An 18971-nucleotide genomic window follows, 5' to 3' on the forward strand; every position below is an offset into this window, starting at 1 on the left:
CTCCAGCAGGCGCAGGGATGAAGCGCAAAAGAGAAGAAACCCGTCAAGTCTTGGCATCGCGCCCAGATGCCGCGTGTTCGGTGTTCCCACCTTTTCAACCGACGCCTTGCGACTGCTCACGCTCCCGTTCCCCCCCCAGTGAAGCTTGATGGACGGATTGGTTAGAGTCGCTATTTCTCCTGCAGAAAAAATGGCCCATCCGTTAAAATGAACGGCGGATCCCAGGGCATCCTGAAGCCTACCGCTACCGCTTCCACTTCCGCATCTCTCTCTCTCCTTCCCCTTTCCTACCTCTTGTCGCAAAAAAATCAGCACCGGAGTCGTAGGGCTTTTTTTTTTCTTTCTCCTTCCGGCTTGCTGCTTTCCGTCGTGAAGCTGCTTGTGTCTCCGTCTCTGATTCCGTCGCCGGCATTCCAGTCTTTTTTGGGGTTATCGTCCTACGACCTACCGATAAGGCACGGACAGGCATTTGGGAGGTGTTTGGAAATAAGGCTTACGACTACCCGGCAGAGATACCCGGAGGAACATCTGCGACCAAATCCCCAATCGACGTCCACGACACCTCCAATTGCGAACTGAAATCCTCGGTCAACTGAACATCCACCGAAAGTGAGGAAAAGGTCATTTTTGGACAACCTTGGAGAGACTCGCTCTGTGTCGAGAAACACAGGCTTCACCATCATGTCCGACGGAAAGCTCCCAAATGGCAAGCTGCCCTACGGCACGCCGGAAGGCGGCTGGAAAGCAGTCCACACATGGAGGACACCGGACTGGGTAGAACCGATCGTAAGAAACAAACTCTTCTGCCAACTGTGGCAGCAGAAGGCGATGCTAACACCAGCACTAGCTGATTGTCTCCATCATGGCTACCGCGCTGTGGTTCAGCCGCCGAAAGAACTTCTCCATCCTCCGCCGCGGCGGTGCCACCTACGAGCCTCTCTTCGACGGCGCCGACTCCCCCCGAATCTCGGATGAGTACGATTCTCTCGGAAGCCCCCTTCGAACCGATCCTCACCCGCCCAAGTCCCGCACCATCTTCGGCTGCCTACGCGTCACCACCCCGAACTCGAGTCGCTTCGCCAAATACGTCCACTCCCGCATCCTCCAAAAGTTTCCCTTCCTCGTCGAGATGTTCTACTGGGCCATTTCCTTCTTCTTCTACCGCATGACCGGAAGCCTTGCCCAGAGCTACTACGGCGGCACCAAGTCCTTGTGGGAGGTTGCTCAGGGACACGGCCTGTGGCTGCTCGAGGCCGAGGCCAACTTCTTCGGCGAGGGCACCAGGACTGGCCCGGAGCGCTGGGTTGAATGGCGCGTATCCCACTGGTTTCTCGAGGGCGCCCAGGTCGACGATTTCCGCGGCGTCTGGCTGACCATCCTGAACCGTGGTTACTCCATCATCCACATCCCCGGCACCGTGGGCTTCCTCGGATACTACTATGCCATGGCTCCCACCCACGCCCGCTTCTGTACCGTCCGTCGCACCATGACCTTGCTGAACTGGTTTGCCTTCATCATCTTCATCTTCTATCCCTGTGCGCCCCCGCGCCTGATGCCTTCCGAGTACGGTTTCGTTGATACCGTCAACCTCGAAAACGCCGAGAGTGTCTGGATGAGCGGAAAGTTCGTGAACAAGTTGGCCGCCATGCCGAGTATGCACTTTGGATACGCGTTCCTCATCGGATGTGTCTTCATCGCCGACTCTGCCATCCTCAACCTTCTCTTTGGTCGCCTGCGCAACTACCTCCTCAAGGACGATTTGGATAAGTCCTTGGATATCGATGACGTCGAGGTGAAGGAGGTTCAGGAGAACCGCAAGCGCTGGAAGAGCTGGATCATGTTTGCCTTTGGTATCTTCTATCCCAGCTGGATCCTTCTCACCATCGTCGGCACGGCCAACCACTACCTGCTGGACGCCGTTGTGGCCACCTTTTGCGCGTTGATGGCCTACCTCTGCAACCGTGCTCTGCTGGTCTTCCTCCCCGCTGAGGATATGCTGCTCTGGGCCTGGAGACTCGAAAAGCCCGTACCTACCACTGGTCGCATGAAGAACATCGCCGTGCGGTGATCGTCCGAATAGAAAAACGTTGAATGAGACATGTGTGGAAGAAAAGACCACCCTGCCTGGTTTTGTCAAAGCATTGTAGAGGCGTTGGGAAATGACATACGGCCCGGATTCTAATTTTTCAAGAGGCCAGCATTGGGAAACTGTATTAGCCCGTTATAATGAGAATATTCGTTCATAGAAAAAGAGAAATCTTGTGCAACAAAAACCTGCCCGCCCACGCGGGGCGCTTCCGACTTTTTAAGCTTGTCTCCTAGGGTGCCCGACGACGATGACATTCCTTCGTATCCGGGCAGACCCATCGACGCGGAGGCCCCGGATAGCTGTCTGATTCGACACCACGTCGACCGGTCCGCTCAGAGAGGCATCCGAAGTGATTATAATTGGACCTTTGCTTCTCTGGCGTGCAGATCTCGGGGTATTTTGGCTCTGCCTAATCTGGTGGACTGTCTGGCCGAGATATCCGTGGCCCGTGTCTCGCTTTCGGGATGGCGCAGAGGGTTCGGTGGCCGACTTTGCCGGGTTCCGGGGTTCATCCTCCCGTGCGATTTTGTTGGACTGCTTGCCCTGTTCGTGATATTGATGAACGACGTCCCGTCTGGCCTCTTCAGGTTCATCGTTCGTTCGGCGCTTCGGTGCGCGTTAACTTGGGTGGCCGCGGAGGCCGCTCGTGCCAGTCGATCTCTGCTGGTCGAAAGCTCAATACGGATACGAGTTAGCGAATGGCATCAAAGAGACATTTCGTGTCGTGCCGTCAGTCGTCCTGCGATTCGAACTCGGTCTGCCGCAGTAGGGGTCGTTCTTCGCTGGCTTCGGACTCCGACTCTGACGACGATCATGGGCTCAATCTGTAGGAAAAGAACTCCAGAAAGGCTGCGCTCGCGCTGTACAGCAAATATCGTCTCCAAGCCATGAGATTTCCGTGCCTCACCAGACTCAGAGCGGTTGCGCAAGCTGCCAAGTCAGTAGCACATATCGGCAAGCGTTGCAAAACAGTGACCAACTTGTCTCCTGCTAAAACGGCGAGACATGTTTGTGGAAAGTTTTGCAACCTGGGCTTACGTTCTCCTTTAACAGTCCGTACTACGATAAGTCGATTGCGTTTCGGTCGTTGATCGTGGGACTGGGACAACTTGGCCCACCGTGCGACCTATCGCGTCCAAGCTCAACACCACGTGTGGTTGCGGCTCGCTTCAAAACGCCCATGCCCGACGACATCTGCTGACCACCGTATCGGGGACTTGCAATGTTGATCACACGACGAGGCTTTCAGCGTCTTTTGTGTGGAATCAACTATGCGGGAGGTTCTTTCACATGCGGAGAAAGCTTTTTGACTCATGGTTCTTCGCTTTGAGGTTGAGCTGATGGGTGGACCATGGTATTGCGAGCATTGTTCCTGCTGTCCTCTCGTTGCTCTTTGTTCTGGATCGATAAGATAAGGCTTGTTCTTGATGTCAATCTCATTGTCCATGGCGATTGTTAGATGCTCTCATAAGCCAATAAATAACCCAGTAATCTCTCATAATCCAAGCAACTCGCATCATCTAAACCAACAGCCAAATCATTTCACAACTGACCAAAGCAGAACCATCACCATGGCCACCCCTCAACCCAAGCACAACCTCCCCGCCGAGCAAGCCTACAACATCGCCCCCCAAACCTACCTCCGCATCCCAGGTCTCATCTTCGACCCGGTCCCCATCCTGATCCCCTACCCTCATCGCGCGGCTCTCAACTTCCTCAAGCCCTCCCGCTTCAAGCTCGACTTGTCGTGGGAGGAGTACTACGATCTCCTCCAGCCCTTTGACGACGTCGCTTACAAGCTCACTGATGTGTTTGAGCACTGCCTCGACGAGCTGAAGTATAGCGTTCCCGACCCTGCTCCTATTCATGCTCCTACTTCTGCTTCTGAGGACAATGCCGAGGAGGACGAGGCTGAGATCGAGACCGGAACTGAGATGAAGACTGAGATGAAGACCGAATCTCATATGAAGACCGAGACTGAGACGAACAACAAGACTGAGATGAAAACCGAGACTGAGACTGAGACCAAACCTGAGGCTGACAAGACAGCAGAGAATCCCCATCCGCCCCAAAAGACCGATTGGAAAGCCTTCTTTGAGCGAGTGCTCGAGAACCTCGGACACAAAGCCCATGAGTTTGGCTTGGGCGGCGAAGACGTCATGTGGATTGCGTTTCTGTACACCCGCGCCTACGACAACACTCCCAAGTTCATCCGGGCCAGAGATCGTAAGTACTATCGCAAAGCGAACATCCATTACCTCCACGACTTGCTGGGTGATTGGCAGATGTTGATGCGGCAGAAGCGCTTGAGGTGGCAAGTTGTCTTCTTTGATATTTTTGGGAAGCAATAGTGTCGGCGTCGAGTTCTCACAGCAGCTCAGAGAGGCTCAATTGGCTCATGCCTGCATAATATGATCATTCTATTGCCTCAATTTCTAAAAGTGAGCGAAAGCTCCTGTACCGTGTTCCGTGTCATCATGCCAACGACGTCAATAATCTAACCCATACAAATGGAAAACAGAAAGAAACTCAATCCCGTCGATAACTCATGCCATCTTTATCAACATCTTCTGTTGCTCAGCTGGCTCTGCCTCGGATCCCTTCGTGAATAGATCCATGACCCAGCCCTTAAACTTCTGCCAGAGCGAACGGATCTTGTCCCAGAAGCTGATGAAGGCTCCCTTCAACCACGCAAAGAGGCTCTCCCATGGTATGAAGTATACCGCTGCTCCAGCGGCCACTCCAAGAACAACAGCCGAGCCTGCTGCCGTGGCAACGGCGGTGACCTTGGCACCAGCAGCTCCCAACTCGAGGGCGTGGAGTCCAAAGGTGTACTTGACGTAGATGCCGCCGACGCCTCCACTCAACCTCACTCCGAACTTGACTGTCCCGACGGCGATGCCCAAGATGGTTGAGACAATTCCCTTGATATTGTCCCAGCCACTCTTGTCAGACAGCTTCTCGAATTGCTGGAAGAGTTCGTTTTGCTCCGAGTCGTCGAAGTTGCTGCGGCATCTCGCCCAGTGAGGTAGGCTGACTATGTCATTCAGCTTGATCCGGACGCCTCTCTCATCGCCGATGATGAGGCTATGGTTCTTGTGCCTGTGTGCCTGCCACTTGTCGAGGCGGACGTTGTTGTAGGTAGATGAGCCGTCCACGAAGAGTTTCCCCGTGTTCTTGCGATCAGCGCATCGGAGAACCTTGAGCTGGCTGAAGTGAGGGGGCACGTCGAAGGTGACGTCCTCGATCTCCGGGCTGAAGAGCAAGTTCAAGACGCGGTGCTTGCCCGAGAGCTCAGCCGCGTCGATAGTTTGTTGGAGGCGATCCACGGTTGTGTAAGCCATCGGGGGTGCTTGGATGAGCTGTCAGAAACGGTATTTGATGATCCGCAGTCTACGGTGGTGGTGAGGTTCTTACATTCTCGTTCAAACATGCCGCGTATGTATTTGCAAGCCATTTCCAGCTTCCTCACGCTCTCTTCACGCACAACACAGATCGTGAGACTCTGCTTGTTCCTCTCCTTCATCGTCACGCCTGCCACGACGTCCACCTCTTGTCTGATGGACTTCTTAGACAGCGTGACGGTGGAGAGGCCGCTGTCAGACCCGACGACGGACGCCATCTCGAAAGGCGGTGAAGGACAGCGGCGGCCGAGTTGGCAGTTACAGCTGCGGTTCTGCCGTCCGAAAGCGATGTAGCGATATCGTCGAGGCTTTGAAGTCAAACAGACTGGTCAGGACGCAACACGCAGCTCCGGATGATATCAAATGGGGGTCCTCAAGGTGGCACTGAGCAATGAAGATGAAGGTATATAATATTGGGTCATGAAAAGGGCTGTGGATAATATGCAGGGGAGTTTCGGCAACCAATGAAAGCTCACTTCGTTTGAAGAGCGGTGGACCCTCTCTCGCCTTGTTCTCACGCAAATGTGCACAAGTCCAAGTTGGCGACAAATAGGAAGAAGCCAATGACTGAACGAGCACTTCGACAACACAACCTGGAAGCGTTCTGGTCATTGCCATCGTTGCAGAATATCTCCACTCGCGGCCATCGTGGCAGCACCCCAGACCAAAGACGCGTCCAAGTGTGGGCCATTGCTGGAACCCATGTCTGACCAATGACCGCCTACCACGGACTCATTGATATTCCTTGAAATTCAATAAACCAATTCCAAGAGATTTCTTGGTTTGCTACAGTAGAATGAATGACCTGGAAGTTGTGTTTGATGGATTAGCGTTTTGCTGGTCGGCCTCATTATTCGTATCGCGAGCAAAGTCCCGCTGGGTCGAATCGGAACGGGTGAGTACAGGATTCAGTCATCATTGTTGCCTGGCTGAATCATGGTCTCATTGACCACAACGAATGAGCAGCCTCTTCAACACGAGCTTAGCGTTGAGACAGTGAAACGCATGGATGACCGAGAAAGCAGTTCGCAGAATACTCAAGGAGAGTTCATTTACTTATGGACGCCCTCTCGCACGAGCCGGAGCTCATTTTGGCGCAGGCAGTACCGATTGCAATCCAGGTCTCGCCCATGGTTCCACCGGAGGAGGTCTTTTATCGTTGAGGCCGGAAGGTGGGAGCGCCGACAACTTAAATACCTCAAAATGAGCCGATTTGGTGTCACAAGGGCACATTACAGCCTCAGTGGTCGGCGATGTAGTCCGAGTAAAGTGCTGCGCCGGGCTCCATCGGAGATTTCGCGGCATGATTCTTCGGAGACCGAAACCGGGGACGGCCGATGCCCCACCACCGCCCCTCATTTCAGCGTGATGTCACGGCGGGGCAGCCCGCGACCTCGGGCGACGTCTTCTGCGAGTGTCTTTTCAACTCCGAAGTCGCCAAATTTCTCACCTGATTTTTAGACCGTGTTGAGCGAGAACTGAGCGAAAACAGTCTTTCGACATGGCGACAACGAAATACACTCTGGCCAGCCGGCTCACTGTGAGTCTCAATCTTGTACCTGGCAAAGATCGCAAGCACTGACACATCTACAGCTGGCAAATGGCAAGACCATCCCCCAGATCCAGTTGGGTCTGTACTGCATGTCAGGAAGTGAAGCCACCAAGACGATCCCATGGGCTCTGACTGCTGGCTACCGCGGATTTGATTGCGCGCAAATGTACCGCAACGAGCGCGAGTCGGGCAAGGCAATTAGCGATTTCCTGTCCGGCGCTGAGAACACCCAAGGCCTGAAGCGGGAGGATATCTTCTATACCACCAAACTGGCTAGCTGCAGCACTTCTTACGATGAGGTCCGGAGTTCTATCAAGAGCTCCGTCGAGATCTCCGGTCTTGGCTATGTCGATCTCTTACTTCTTCATAGCCCCTACGGCGGGAAGGAGGCGCGCCTGACCAGTTGGAGGGCCCTGGAGGATGCCATATCTGACGGAGAGGTCAAGATGGGAGGTGTCAGCAACTATGGCTCTGCTCATGTAAGTCACATTTATGACCGCTGGACTGAGAGAACAAGGACTGACGATCACCCAGATCGAGGAGCTTATGGCCTCGAAGCCTCGTGTTGCACCGGTCATCAACCAGATTGAAGTTCACCCCTTCAACACCCAGACGAAGATCAGAGAAACTTGTGCCAAGCACAACATCGCCATCGAGGCTTACGCGCCCTTGGCCAGGGGCATGCGCATGAAGGAGCCTACGATCCTCCGTCTGGCCAAGAAATATGGCTGCAGTGCAGCACAGTTGTTTGTCCGGTAAATATTGTCCAATTTCGGTATCGAGCGCAGACGAATACTGACGACGGTCGTACCTCCAGCTGGTCTCTTCAACATGAAATGATCACCCTCCCCAAGAGTGTGCACAAGGAGCGTCTGATCGAAAATGCCAATGTGGCCAACATTGAAATCTCAAAGGAGGATATGGATGCAATGGATGACCTAGACGAGAAACTCGTCACCGATTGGTAAGTGAACGATTCTTGTCTCGAATGGTTAACCACGAAAATCTAACATATGTCAGGGATCCGACCAATGCGCCTTAAAAGGTTGAGATCTACTATGTTATGTCGGGCAAACTTCCAGCGTGATAACGCGAGCGCTCGAGTATAGTATCATCTTGTAAGACAGCACCGAGCTGTTGGGTTGATTTCTACGATTAGAAGGCCTCCATCATGATGGCGTCAATGAGTATATGATACGTTTGCTTATCAATGTCGAAGTTCAAACAAACAAAGACATCATATTTTAGACTCAAGTGGAAACAAACGACGTATTCACCATTCATGCACAGTCTATTCTACTTGTTAAATTCATATCGTAATACGCCGAAAGCGGCAGAACTTCGTGGGGACGCTGGAATCGACTGGGATAGCTTCCGTCGACCCCTATGAACATTCAACATCACTGGCCTCCCGCTTCTGTAGCTTGACAATTGCATATGTACCCAGAAGTAATCGCTCAAATGACTATTGGTACTAACCGCGATACCGCGCGCCTATAGAGTGAAACTGACACTAATTGAGCGCTGCTAGAGCCTTCTTGGTCTCCGCCTTCAGATCCTCCTCTTGCAGCCCCAAGAGAGTCACCGCAGCATTTTCCCTCGCAGCATGTCCATTTCCATCTCCAAACACATACTGCTGAAGAAGTTGAACAAAAGCGCTGAAGTCTCCCTTTGCCAACTTCTCATCGGCAATCTTCTCCAAGTCAGAAGTCTTGACGTTCTTGACGGTAAAGGTGGATCCGGTTTCCTCTTCCACAATTTTCAACAGCTCACGCTGGGAAGTTGTGAATGACGCTGTTGTGATGTACTTGTTGGCTGTTGCTTCTGGGTTTTTGAGCATCCCAGCAACAGACTTGCCGATGAAGGCTAGGGAGGAGGGGGAGAATGGCTCGTTGCCAGAGTCAAAGATTGTTGCGGTCTTATTCTTGACATCGAGTCCCAGCAAGCCGTTGCCGAAGCTCTGTTATTCGTCAGTTGAATTCTTTGAGACAGACAACCACTATCAATGAAACCCACCCAGTCAAAAAAGGGACCAACTGCGATTCCAGTCCAGCTGAACCAGTCGTGCTTCTTGGAAAGCTCGATCAGATAGTCGGTGTTCTGGATCTTGGGTGCTAAGAGACCCCCGATTTTGGTTCCGCGGGCATCACGAGTGTGTATTCCGAATTCGGAAGGAATGAAGCGCTTGACCTGTGCCGCAACAGCAGCATCAATAAGTAATTGCTGGCCACCTGCTGCCGCCGTAGCAGCTGTGGAGACAACGGCGTCATGACCCTTGAAGGCCCCCGTAAGAGACTCAAGCGAACTAAGGTCAACCTTCTTAACGTTGACTCCGGGTGGGAAAGTGGCAGAAGATTCTTTTCTGCTGATCGCCGTTACTTCAAAACCGCCTTCGAGCAATCCTTCAACAACCTTCGGACCCAGGTTTCCGGAAGCCTGAAGATGCCATTTGATTAATATATGCATGCTTGCATCGATTGGAATAGAGGGCAGACTCACTCCAACAACCGCGACCTTCTTGATAGCAGACATATTGAGAGTAAGTTCAAAGTAGTTTGTTCCTGATTGTTCGATGACGGAGAGTAATATGTTGTGTCAATATCATCGTTGGGAGCAAGCTATTTAAGTGCAATTCCGGCGTGCTGGCGCCGTAAGGTTTCCCCGCTCAAATCGCACCATCGCGCAATAACCGGAGATCTCGCATGATCTGCCAGCACGGCAGCACGCCGATACTCAATCCAGATTACTACTTCTGTATTATCAATCTTCAGGTTCCCGCTCAGTGATCTCCTTCACGGCCACCGGAACCAAGTGCGAGGCCGAAGTCTAAATTCCCGTCCCCCACCTTACCGTCGGGAGCAGTCTGATTCCGGTGACTAATTCATAACTGATCCTGTTCACCGATATGGTCGGAGTCTCATTGACAGATGCTGAAACTGAATTGAAATCGACGTCATAGAAATACAAACCCAAGGCACATCCAGCATGCCCGCATATACAGCCAGAGGTCAATTCTGTCTCTCAACTCACAAGTGGGGACGGGTAAGTATTCACGTGCAGCTTTGAATTCACTGTTCATTAATGAACTCATTCTAAACAGTTGACACGGTTTATTCTCTGACGACTTCAAGAATACAGAGCAAGGCAATCATCTCTCAGACCATATCTAGGTGCGAGTGAGCTGGCTGCTTTGTTTGGCAGACCGCAGGCGAATGGCGTAAGGCGGTGGAATACAGATCTCGCTGATACCACGCCTGCGTCGAATTGTAGTATTTATGAAATCTCACGCTTTGTAGCTTGAGAATGAAGTCGTGTGTTCAAGCTTTTGAATGTTATCCTCCTTACTTTGATAGAGCCGTTCTGTGTACGGCTATGGTGAACTATTCAACTCACAGCCATTTAATAATAAGCCTTTGCGCTCGGGAGCTCATGAAACTCTAGAGCCATCTGACCATTGTTCAGGAGTAACAGAAGTAATTGGATCATTAGTTTATCACCGCGATTGTTCGCGATACAGTCTGAAGAGAGTGGCTTTGTCAAATATACTTGGGGCGTGCAGCACGATGATGCCCTAAGTCAGTCGTATCTCTTAAGCTTTGAGGGTGGTACGTCTGGCGTAGAGTTCGACTTTGTATTGTTGGATGGCATTAGTATGTCGTTGATGATATGAATGCTCATCCATCGACCAATCACGTTGCTGTAAGACGGAGCATCATTATGAGCCATCCTGACTCACTTGGCCGTGCACTGATCCCAGCAACTTTTACGTGTCCAGGAACAGCATCAACGCAAAATTTCTGATCGAGAGAATTTAACGAATCCAGCTCTCCTGCGTAATTGTTTTCTGGGAAATCGTTCCAACGAGAACTTTGCCAAATAGAATCTCATCCGTCGGCCATAGCCACGGTAAACAAGTTAACACCCTTTCAATTATTATCTGCAGCCTCTCCGTTCTTAGGGAGAGGCGCTCAGTCTGAGTTCATGGCGACCCAACCACCTCCCGTTGTACACCTCGAGGACCAATGCCGCCAGGGTTTCATCCGACCACAGCAGCCGAAGGAGCCCGAACCCCCTTGGAGACCATCAATGGTGGTCAACTCTCAACGAAGCAGAGCCAATGTTCAGTTGGCCGGAAGACTCGCCAGACGCCACTGTTGATACCAATCCTCATGGTATTCAGATTCCTCTCGACCCTAACCTCGAATCAGAAGGGTCATCGTTATTTCCCAACCAAACAAGCACTGCCACTGTAAATGGGGAATCTAGGCACGCCCAAGACGAGAGCCTGCTTGGTCTTTTTGTCGACGACAACGCCCCTTTGCCAGGCCGGCTTGAAGGTATGAACAGTGTGTTTATTGCTCTCTGTGGTCAGGACATCCTTAAAAATTCAAATTTAGGTTCTTCGCCGTGTTTAGACGACGCCAGTCATTATCACAGCGACATAGGCTTCCAGCCCTCGGGATCTAGAACGACTCGGTCAAGAGATACGAATGCAACCAGTCATACAACCATCTTGCCCGATATCGACCGATTCGAGCACACACAAATGCGAAAAGGCCTTTCAACATATGGACTTGCTTCAGCCATTGCTGAACCTATGCAAACCATAAAGCGGACTATCAGCCCTTCCGGCGAAAAGGAGTTGGAGACAGGTGATTCTGAAGTTACGGCTACCAGCAAAAGACAACGCAATACACTGGCAGCGCGCCGGTATCGTCAGAAAGGCAGAGATCGCATCGCAGAACTGGAGGCTGCTTTGAAGAATGTCGAGGAAGAGAGGGATGAGCTCAAGATCAAGTTAGCCAGGAAGGAGGCTGAAGTAGATGCTCTGAGAGAGATAATGGGGAAATAGGCCCAAACTAGAATGGAGGCTGAAATGAGGGCTACATTATGATTCTTTTTTACTCGTATACAGAACAACACAGAGAAATTCATGTAATAATGGTCACCCGTGCCTTTCCCGGCTAGTCTATCTGCTTGCCAAATCTAGTTGACCAAAGCATGTATCTCGATCATAGCTTTCTAGGAAGCCACATTGTTTCTACTATTAGTGGAAGAACATGATAAGACATGATTTTCAGGCCTGGATAAATTCATTGTTATGTTTGATGTTTTCCTCAGGTTTGACTCATAGCGCGCTAAAAGTTGAATATCTCTTTGCTTTACGTGGATGGCCTAAGTTGTATGCCAGTTGTTAGAATATTGCATTAGTTAGATGTCATTTGTGGTCGATGAGAAACAAACAGTAATCAAACATCATGGGGATACTGATGCGCCTCAAAATGAAAGAAAGCACACTGTTGCATGCCATCAAACCACTCATGGTCTCAGTTGCCTTGATGGTATTTGGCGCAGGCATGTGTGTCGACAAGGATTCCGTGCACAGTGAGACTCTTGCGAACGAAAAGAATCAAACACGCCTGATTGAGAGAGAAAGTTCGCAATGTATGACGTTGAGGTGCATGTGACACGTCAAAAGGTGAAAGCATGGGAAAAGCCAATTTCAAGCGTATTTCGGCGTGATTGGAATGCCATATAATGTGAAGTCCCCAAAGGTACATCCTCAGAGAATGTGACAAGTAGATCCTCAATTGGGAAGCCATTACACCATGGCACGCGGCAAGCGAATAGGCGCCGGTCGTACCATTATCGAGCTTCGACGACGGGTGTACTATGGCGATATGGGAAAGGGGGAACCCGAACGTTGGAAACGCCTCTGTCCCGTGATACGATCCTTCATAAAAGGTTTCAAGACAAAAAATGGCAAGTCTTCTCTCGACCTGACGGACCAAGCCGACCCAGATGATGGCCTGAAAGAAATGGTTGATACCTTCTTGGATACGAACGGTAACGGCGCAAGATTCTGGCCGAGTGAGATTACGTCTTTGAATTTCAACAAACTTCAGTATTCTGTTCCAGCCCATAAACGAAGGTAAGAACTGGCAATGATGAATACCAAATACCGATACTAATCGTACGTGTTAGGATAACCATGAAGGACTGGTTTCTCCGAAAAAACAAGAACCAGGTCTGCAATTCGCGCGCAGAAGCGAAAAAAGCTGCGTCGACAGAAATGACTCCCCAAAGAAACCTGGAGAGTTTCGTCCAGGACAACGGTGTCAATATCGGTGATGAGACAGCGACAAACAGCATGAATGCGCCGCTAAATGCGCTGCCAAATGCCCCAGAAGCTCCAATGTTCCCGTATGTATTCACCCTTCACTCGAACGATCTGCTGAAACTGGGATCGTTCCTCTGCTAATAGTTCTTGTGCTGCGGGTAGGGACCCCGGAAGTCGTTTGAAACCACGCCCAAGTCCACTTGAAGAAGAGATAATCGTGAAGCCTCACGTGCAGGACTCTTCCAAAGTAAGTGAGAATACCTAAAATGGAGTTACCAGAACTAACCCAATTGGTTGATTCAGCGGGCGCGACCCGTTGAGTCATACGACGAGTATCCAGGTCTAGGTGGCTTCGACGACATCGACGAAGTATCACGCGCGAATCGAGCCGTCAAACGAGCGAAGACAGATCGATGTCTCGATAACAATGAAACATCCAACGGAGAAAGAATCCAAAATCCAATGACAGCTCACGGAAGTGACAGAGCTATGAGCTTGAGATCTCATAGCTGTATCCGGAAGGCCTCCGCTGGTTCAAACAACGACCTTCACTCGCTCAGTGGCCAGGCGAAATCGTCAACCTCATGGACTTCGAAGAAAGCTCAGAAGACGACACAATGAACAGTCTAACACAAGCCGAAAAAGAGGAACAGCCGCTGCCCGAGCTATCAGGTCGGCCATCGTCACCTGTGACTGGAAGGCTCAACGAATCGTCGATTGCTTCTACTAGTCGAAGCCTTGTTTCTCTTGACACGGAAACAACCACCGCAAAGCAATCCGGCAACACGCTACAGCCCGAGACGACGTACAAATTCATTTCTTCACGCGAACCAGATTATGACGTTCGATACCTAGGTTTTCTACCTAACTTCCAGCAAATGTCGCTGCGGGAATTGAAAGACGAGCTGATGATTAGAGATGTCGAAACCATCGCCATACGCTTAAGTAGCTCAAGGTTGAGGTTCAGTTGCACAATCAGCGGTGACAACGATCGACTCTTCCAGCTATCGAAGCGTGAGATGAATGAGATGGTCTTGAATTGGTCAAAGGAGGGTTGTGGTTCTCAAAGTTTGGAAATTGTAGCGGAGATTGAAGCATTCAGGGATTGAAAGAAGGTTAAGGAGGGGCGGCATCTTCGACTCTGGGAGGGAAGGCTCGTAATGTTTGATATTAGTTTGTTTTCCGTGGTGGCCTTCTTACTCCCAAGCGGTAGAATGCACAGCCAATCCCGGATCTCTATTAATTCGTTCAGTGATCATTGAACGAGAGGTGGACGCTACCGAGGCGCGATCATCGAGGTCAACGAGGACTAAACATCAGTACAAGCCCTATCACAGGTCAAAATGGGATGCACTTTTTTGATTGTGCTAAGTGGAAACAAGCTTACCGTTTCAGACAATCCAATACGTTTGTCTTCACTGCAGACAATTCTATTGTTTTGAATCAAGCGGTTCCTGTAGGAATTGTGCATGGCGAAGTGCTTGCGAAGTGGGCACAGCACGAAAACAAACCCGATCCAACATCAACCTTAAAAATTCAGAAGACTCACCAAATCGTAGCATACTTCTGCAATTAGAATGGCATCGCAAAACCTTCTACAACACCCACATCTATGAGAGATCTATGTACTTTCCTCCTCTGAAGCAAGCACTTCAGCAAAATCCGTCTCTGTTCCAAAGCCTGCGTCTGCAATGTGTGCACCATTCGCGATGCCAAGATGCGTCTTGTTGGTACAGGCTCCAGTCTGCCGTGGAAGAAACCAGATCGGATGGATACCGAGTTATCCACGCCGTATTTGGTGCCAACGAGCTAGAATCGCTTCGTCCCGAGGGCCCTGCCGGTGCAGTGGCAATGCTCATTCCATGCGCCCACATCATGTGCAGATACTGCTTGCAATGTGCACACAATCTGCTATTCTGGATACGAAGGAGATGAGTTCGCCCCAGGTAACATTCACTCCAGGCCAGATCCACAATGCCCGGTATGTCGGCAAATCCTGTGATACGAAAGCTGCATCTCTCGGTGCCGTAACCCAGGCATACCCTTTCCAGCATTGCCAGCTGCAGTGTACACTTGCCCTCCGACTTTAGGCGAGGAATTTTACGATGCTGTGTTACTAAGTAACTGCAGCTTGTGCGAAATCGACAAATTCCTGGAACATGCGAAAAGTTCATGTGGACACAATCGACCTCGTGGCACAACTCACTGATGAACGAGGTCACGGTTCGTATGACTACCGACAACGAGGAAGGACTGGAAGACGAGATTTGAAAAGGTTACTTCGTGAGTACTTGGATGATGCTGCTGCCATGCTGAAGCCGTTTGCTACGTTACGTCGATAGGGTGGCGCTGTTCCTCCTCAACAGCTTCGCTTCATTCTGGAGTGGAACTGAAAAAACGTACACTAAGAGAGGAAAAAACCGTAGTCAGAATCCTGGCTAAATCGATGTCTTCCTTCGATTTGCCTTCTGCTTAGCCCACCTCAAATGGGTCGGTAATAAAATAGTCAGGGCTGTGCTACAATCGAAGCACGTTACCAACACCTGGTGCCGTTGGTCCTCCACAATGACATTCTCCCAATAGAGACAGTCTCATTGGTTTCAACTCGGAGATCTATAATTAGAAGAATTCGGACAAAGAATTACTCGTCAAATGTTAACGACGGAGCCAGATGACCACACTAAGAGCGGTATCGCTCAGGTCTCTTTAGCCAGTTGATTAGTTTGCATTAGTCGGCTCATGATCACGAGCCGGATAACCCGACCTGCAAGCTCATGTATGCATGGAAGAAGCGTACAGCATTTCTGCGCCTCCAGTCATGTACCGATGCAGCAGACGAGGTGACGTTCCAAAACTACGTACCGCGGACTGCCGTTTTCAAGCTTTGCGGCTGGCAATACGAGCGATCAAAAAAACCGCCCTAAATCAACGATAGGATGTGCCACTAGCTGGTGACGTCTGCGTGTGAGCCTAGTATGTCGATCAACGCATGCAATCCGCCTGGTTTGCGGGGTGTTTTCAAGGGCCCATGAAGAATTTTGGACCCTTCGTGGGTCGCATCTCCAGCATTCAGCCTCCTTCAATTTGGGCGCGGGCCAATATCAAGGTTCTCATTAACAGCAAAGCCAACCAACGGAACTTTGGTCTCTTCGGAAGTCCCAACAAAGCGGTCTAGAGGACTTCGGTTGTACCGCATCGTCATGTCCGGTAGCTTTGTTTGCTGTGAATGGCGGGTACATACATGCGAGTGAGACCTATGTGAGACCTAAATCCTCGTTATGCTGATCGTTCGTATTATTATTTTTTTGGGCGAACCTGGAAGCTGTCGGTGAAGACTTTGCCATCGACTACTGCAGAAAAACGTATGATTGCAACATTAAACCTTATCCATTTCTAAGCCTTCCAACGGACCATACAGGATCTCGGCAGGCCATACTTAGGTATAAAACACGCTTGCTCCCATCCCACCTTTCTGGCTACTCATCTCGCCAGCATTCCAACTTGTCTTACCCTCACAACAACATACAAACTCCACTCACCATCGGTTGAGTAAACATACTTGAAGCTTATTTCGACAAAGACTTCCTTCAGCACCACCATTCCTACAAAAATGCGTGCTTCCACCATGTTCGTTGCCGCCGCGGCACTTATCATCGGGGCCGAGGCCAACCCCATGCGCCGGGACGACCCCCATCGTACCGACTTTCGCATCTGGAGCGAGAAAGGCTGTGGCCTAAACGGAAACAACACAGGCAACCTTGGCGTTTGGACCATCACTCAAAGTCAGACCAACCAGTGCCAGCCATCATTCAACGCACCTGTTGTCCAGGGTATTTACCTGAACAACCTGGACGCAACGGTCGACTGCAAATGTAAGTCCTGAGACATTTACCCGAAAGAATCATAATCTTACAGTTACTAGTCTTCGCGTACACTGAAGAGAATTGTTCGGGAACACCACTGGCTGTCACACCAAAGCAGTGCGCTGACCCAGGCGATGCCAACTTCGTGAGCTTCCAAGTAGATTGCAATACCGATTAGGAAAATCAATCAGCACATACGAATTGTTTAGTAGCCAGGAAACCTGAACTGTTCAGATGATGAGCATATGCATAAGCGTTGGGTTTGGAATCTAATATGCGAGTTCGCATGGCATATTCAGGAGTTTTTGCATTTGTTAGAGAGAAAACGCTCATTAAGCTCCAGCGCAGAGCCATTAATCCGTCCACGAAAACTCGTGGCAGAATAATCCATTCATTCATTCATTCATTCGAATCGCCATATCCAAGATTCCTCTTTACCGTGTGATGAGCATTGTTGATGGTACTGATTGTTGATGGTACCTATACCAATAAGAACATGGATACTGAATGCAGTGTAACGCCAGCAAAGTAGATAGACAGGTTCTTAAAGTGCAGCATCGTGCTTGAATCTTGAATCGACACTCAGAAATGAGTCTTAGGGTGCTGAGTTAACCTCAATGCAAGGAAGTTGATAGCTGATGAGCTCGTCAGCGCAACGCTTGCACAGTCTGAACGCCCTCTCCGCATACTAGAACTAAGTTACAACTTGCAAACATCACCATCTGATACGCAGGAATGAAGGCTCAGAATTACATAAATTAAACCACAAGAAGAAAGTAAATGCAATCAATGACTGATGTTCGAAAATAGCAAACTACATTACTGGAAGCAAGAAAAAAGCCCCATTACTACTTCAAATACTAGCACTTGGACTTGAAAGGCAGTAGCACCTTCGAGCGAACATCTCAGCTTCCTGGTTCCGAATTCTATAACACGGAGCTTGAGTAGTTCAGGCCGATGGGTATTGGGTAGTGAGGACTGTGCCGTGACAACACTTAACTCCAGAGAGGACAAACACGGAGTTCGGTCCGGTCGCTAGACTCGCTGTGATCCACAAGCCGCATGCGGATAGCTCTGGATGGATGATGTCAAGAGCACGACCAAGATCGGCGCTAACATCCGGGCCGCCTGTCATCTCCGTGAATGGTGGCGTCAGGCACTATACCCCATGGTCTAGAATCTAGGATTTCCAAATCTCATTTAACTAATTTGATTCATTGTTCATTTTTATCAGTCTTTGAAAACTGTTCCCCTCAAGTGTATCAGAGATTAATCACTGTCATCGCCATCATGAGCTCTCAACCAATTGGCTTGACCACTATTCCGAAGCTGCTTCGTACGTACCCCACGTATCTTGCGTTAGCCTAAGTAGTGTCACGATGCACTATGGTGTTTTCATATCAGAATCAAGTACTAATCCGAAGCTCTTCCCTCATAGCCGTCACAGGGACGTTCGCGCTACCTTTCACGGCATACTACGCCATTCTCAGCGTACGGGTCGTTCGCGAGAGACTCCAGAAGGAGCATTACCTCGGAGACAACTCATCCACGGCCACATCCGACTGGAAGTCTTACAGAAACGACAGGCTTTACCTCCTCACGCGTGCTCACACAAACTTGGCCGAAAATGTCCCGCTCGCCTTCATTCTTGCTGCTTTGGTGGAGGTCAATGGGGGAAGTCGCAAAGCTCTCAGCTGGTTTCTCGGAGGTTTTCTGGCGATGCGTGTACTCCATGCCGACTTCGGCATCCTCAGTCAAGGCATTGGCTTGGGCAGACCCGTCGGATACTGGGGAAGCGTGGGCCTTCTAAGTGCCATCGCTGGCTACAGTGCTTTCTTGGTCAAGGGGTATTGGGGCCTTTGAGCCGTGAAATGCCACGTAGTATATGTGTAGAAGCATTCGATAATGTACCGAGTTATTGGAGTGAAATCTGTTGTGAGAA

General features: G+C 50.3%; 7 protein-coding genes across 7 annotated transcripts; 5 read left to right on the forward strand and 2 right to left on the reverse strand.

The window, feature by feature from the left end:
* Positions 1-681: 681 nt before the first annotated feature.
* On the forward strand, positions 682-2068 carry CkaCkLH20_07120 (uncharacterized protein; the record flags this gene model as incomplete). The annotated part of the gene is made up of 2 exons (XM_038889837.1): positions 682-786; positions 848-2068. The coding sequence occupies 2 exons, from the start codon at positions 682-684 to the stop codon at positions 2066-2068; spliced, it is 1326 nt and encodes a 441-aa protein (XP_038744761.1).
* A 1592-nt stretch (positions 2069-3660) lies between these two features.
* Positions 3661-4440, forward strand: CkaCkLH20_07121 (uncharacterized protein; the record flags this gene model as incomplete). The annotated part of the gene is made up of 1 exon (XM_038889838.1): positions 3661-4440. One exon carries the CDS (start codon positions 3661-3663, stop codon positions 4438-4440), a length of 780 nt encoding a protein of 259 aa, XP_038744762.1.
* A 195-nt stretch (positions 4441-4635) lies between these two features.
* Positions 4636-5711, reverse strand: CkaCkLH20_07122 (uncharacterized protein; the record flags this gene model as incomplete). Its single annotated transcript, XM_038889839.1, has 2 exons — positions 4636-5441; positions 5507-5711. 2 exons carry the CDS (start codon positions 5709-5711, stop codon positions 4636-4638), a joined length of 1011 nt encoding a protein of 336 aa, XP_038744763.1.
* A 1283-nt stretch (positions 5712-6994) lies between these two features.
* On the forward strand, positions 6995-8013 carry CkaCkLH20_07123 (putative aldo/keto reductase; the record flags this gene model as incomplete). The annotated part of the gene is made up of 4 exons (XM_038889840.1): positions 6995-7033; positions 7087-7524; positions 7580-7788; positions 7863-8013. 4 exons carry the CDS (start codon positions 6995-6997, stop codon positions 8011-8013), a joined length of 837 nt encoding a protein of 278 aa, XP_038744764.1.
* A 545-nt stretch (positions 8014-8558) lies between these two features.
* Positions 8559-9577, reverse strand: CkaCkLH20_07124 (NmrA-like family protein; the record flags this gene model as incomplete). The annotated part of the gene is made up of 3 exons (XM_038889841.1): positions 8559-9005; positions 9062-9481; positions 9545-9577. 3 exons carry the CDS (start codon positions 9575-9577, stop codon positions 8559-8561), a joined length of 900 nt encoding a protein of 299 aa, XP_038744765.1.
* Positions 9578-16776: 7199 nt separating this feature from the next.
* Positions 16777-17207, forward strand: CkaCkLH20_07125 (uncharacterized protein; the record flags this gene model as incomplete). The annotated part of the gene is made up of 2 exons (XM_038889842.1): positions 16777-17038; positions 17089-17207. 2 exons carry the CDS (start codon positions 16777-16779, stop codon positions 17205-17207), a joined length of 381 nt encoding a protein of 126 aa, XP_038744766.1.
* Positions 17208-18319: 1112 nt separating this feature from the next.
* Positions 18320-18892, forward strand: CkaCkLH20_07126 (uncharacterized protein; the record flags this gene model as incomplete). The annotated part of the gene is made up of 2 exons (XM_038889843.1): positions 18320-18365; positions 18468-18892. The coding sequence occupies 2 exons, from the start codon at positions 18320-18322 to the stop codon at positions 18890-18892; spliced, it is 471 nt and encodes a 156-aa protein (XP_038744767.1).
* Positions 18893-18971: the final 79 nt, after the last annotated feature.

This window comes from Colletotrichum karsti (genome assembly GCF_011947395.1).
Source record: "Colletotrichum karsti strain CkLH20 chromosome Unknown Scaffold22, whole genome shotgun sequence".
Classification (NCBI taxonomy): Eukaryota; Fungi; Ascomycota; class Sordariomycetes; order Glomerellales; family Glomerellaceae; genus Colletotrichum; species Colletotrichum karsti.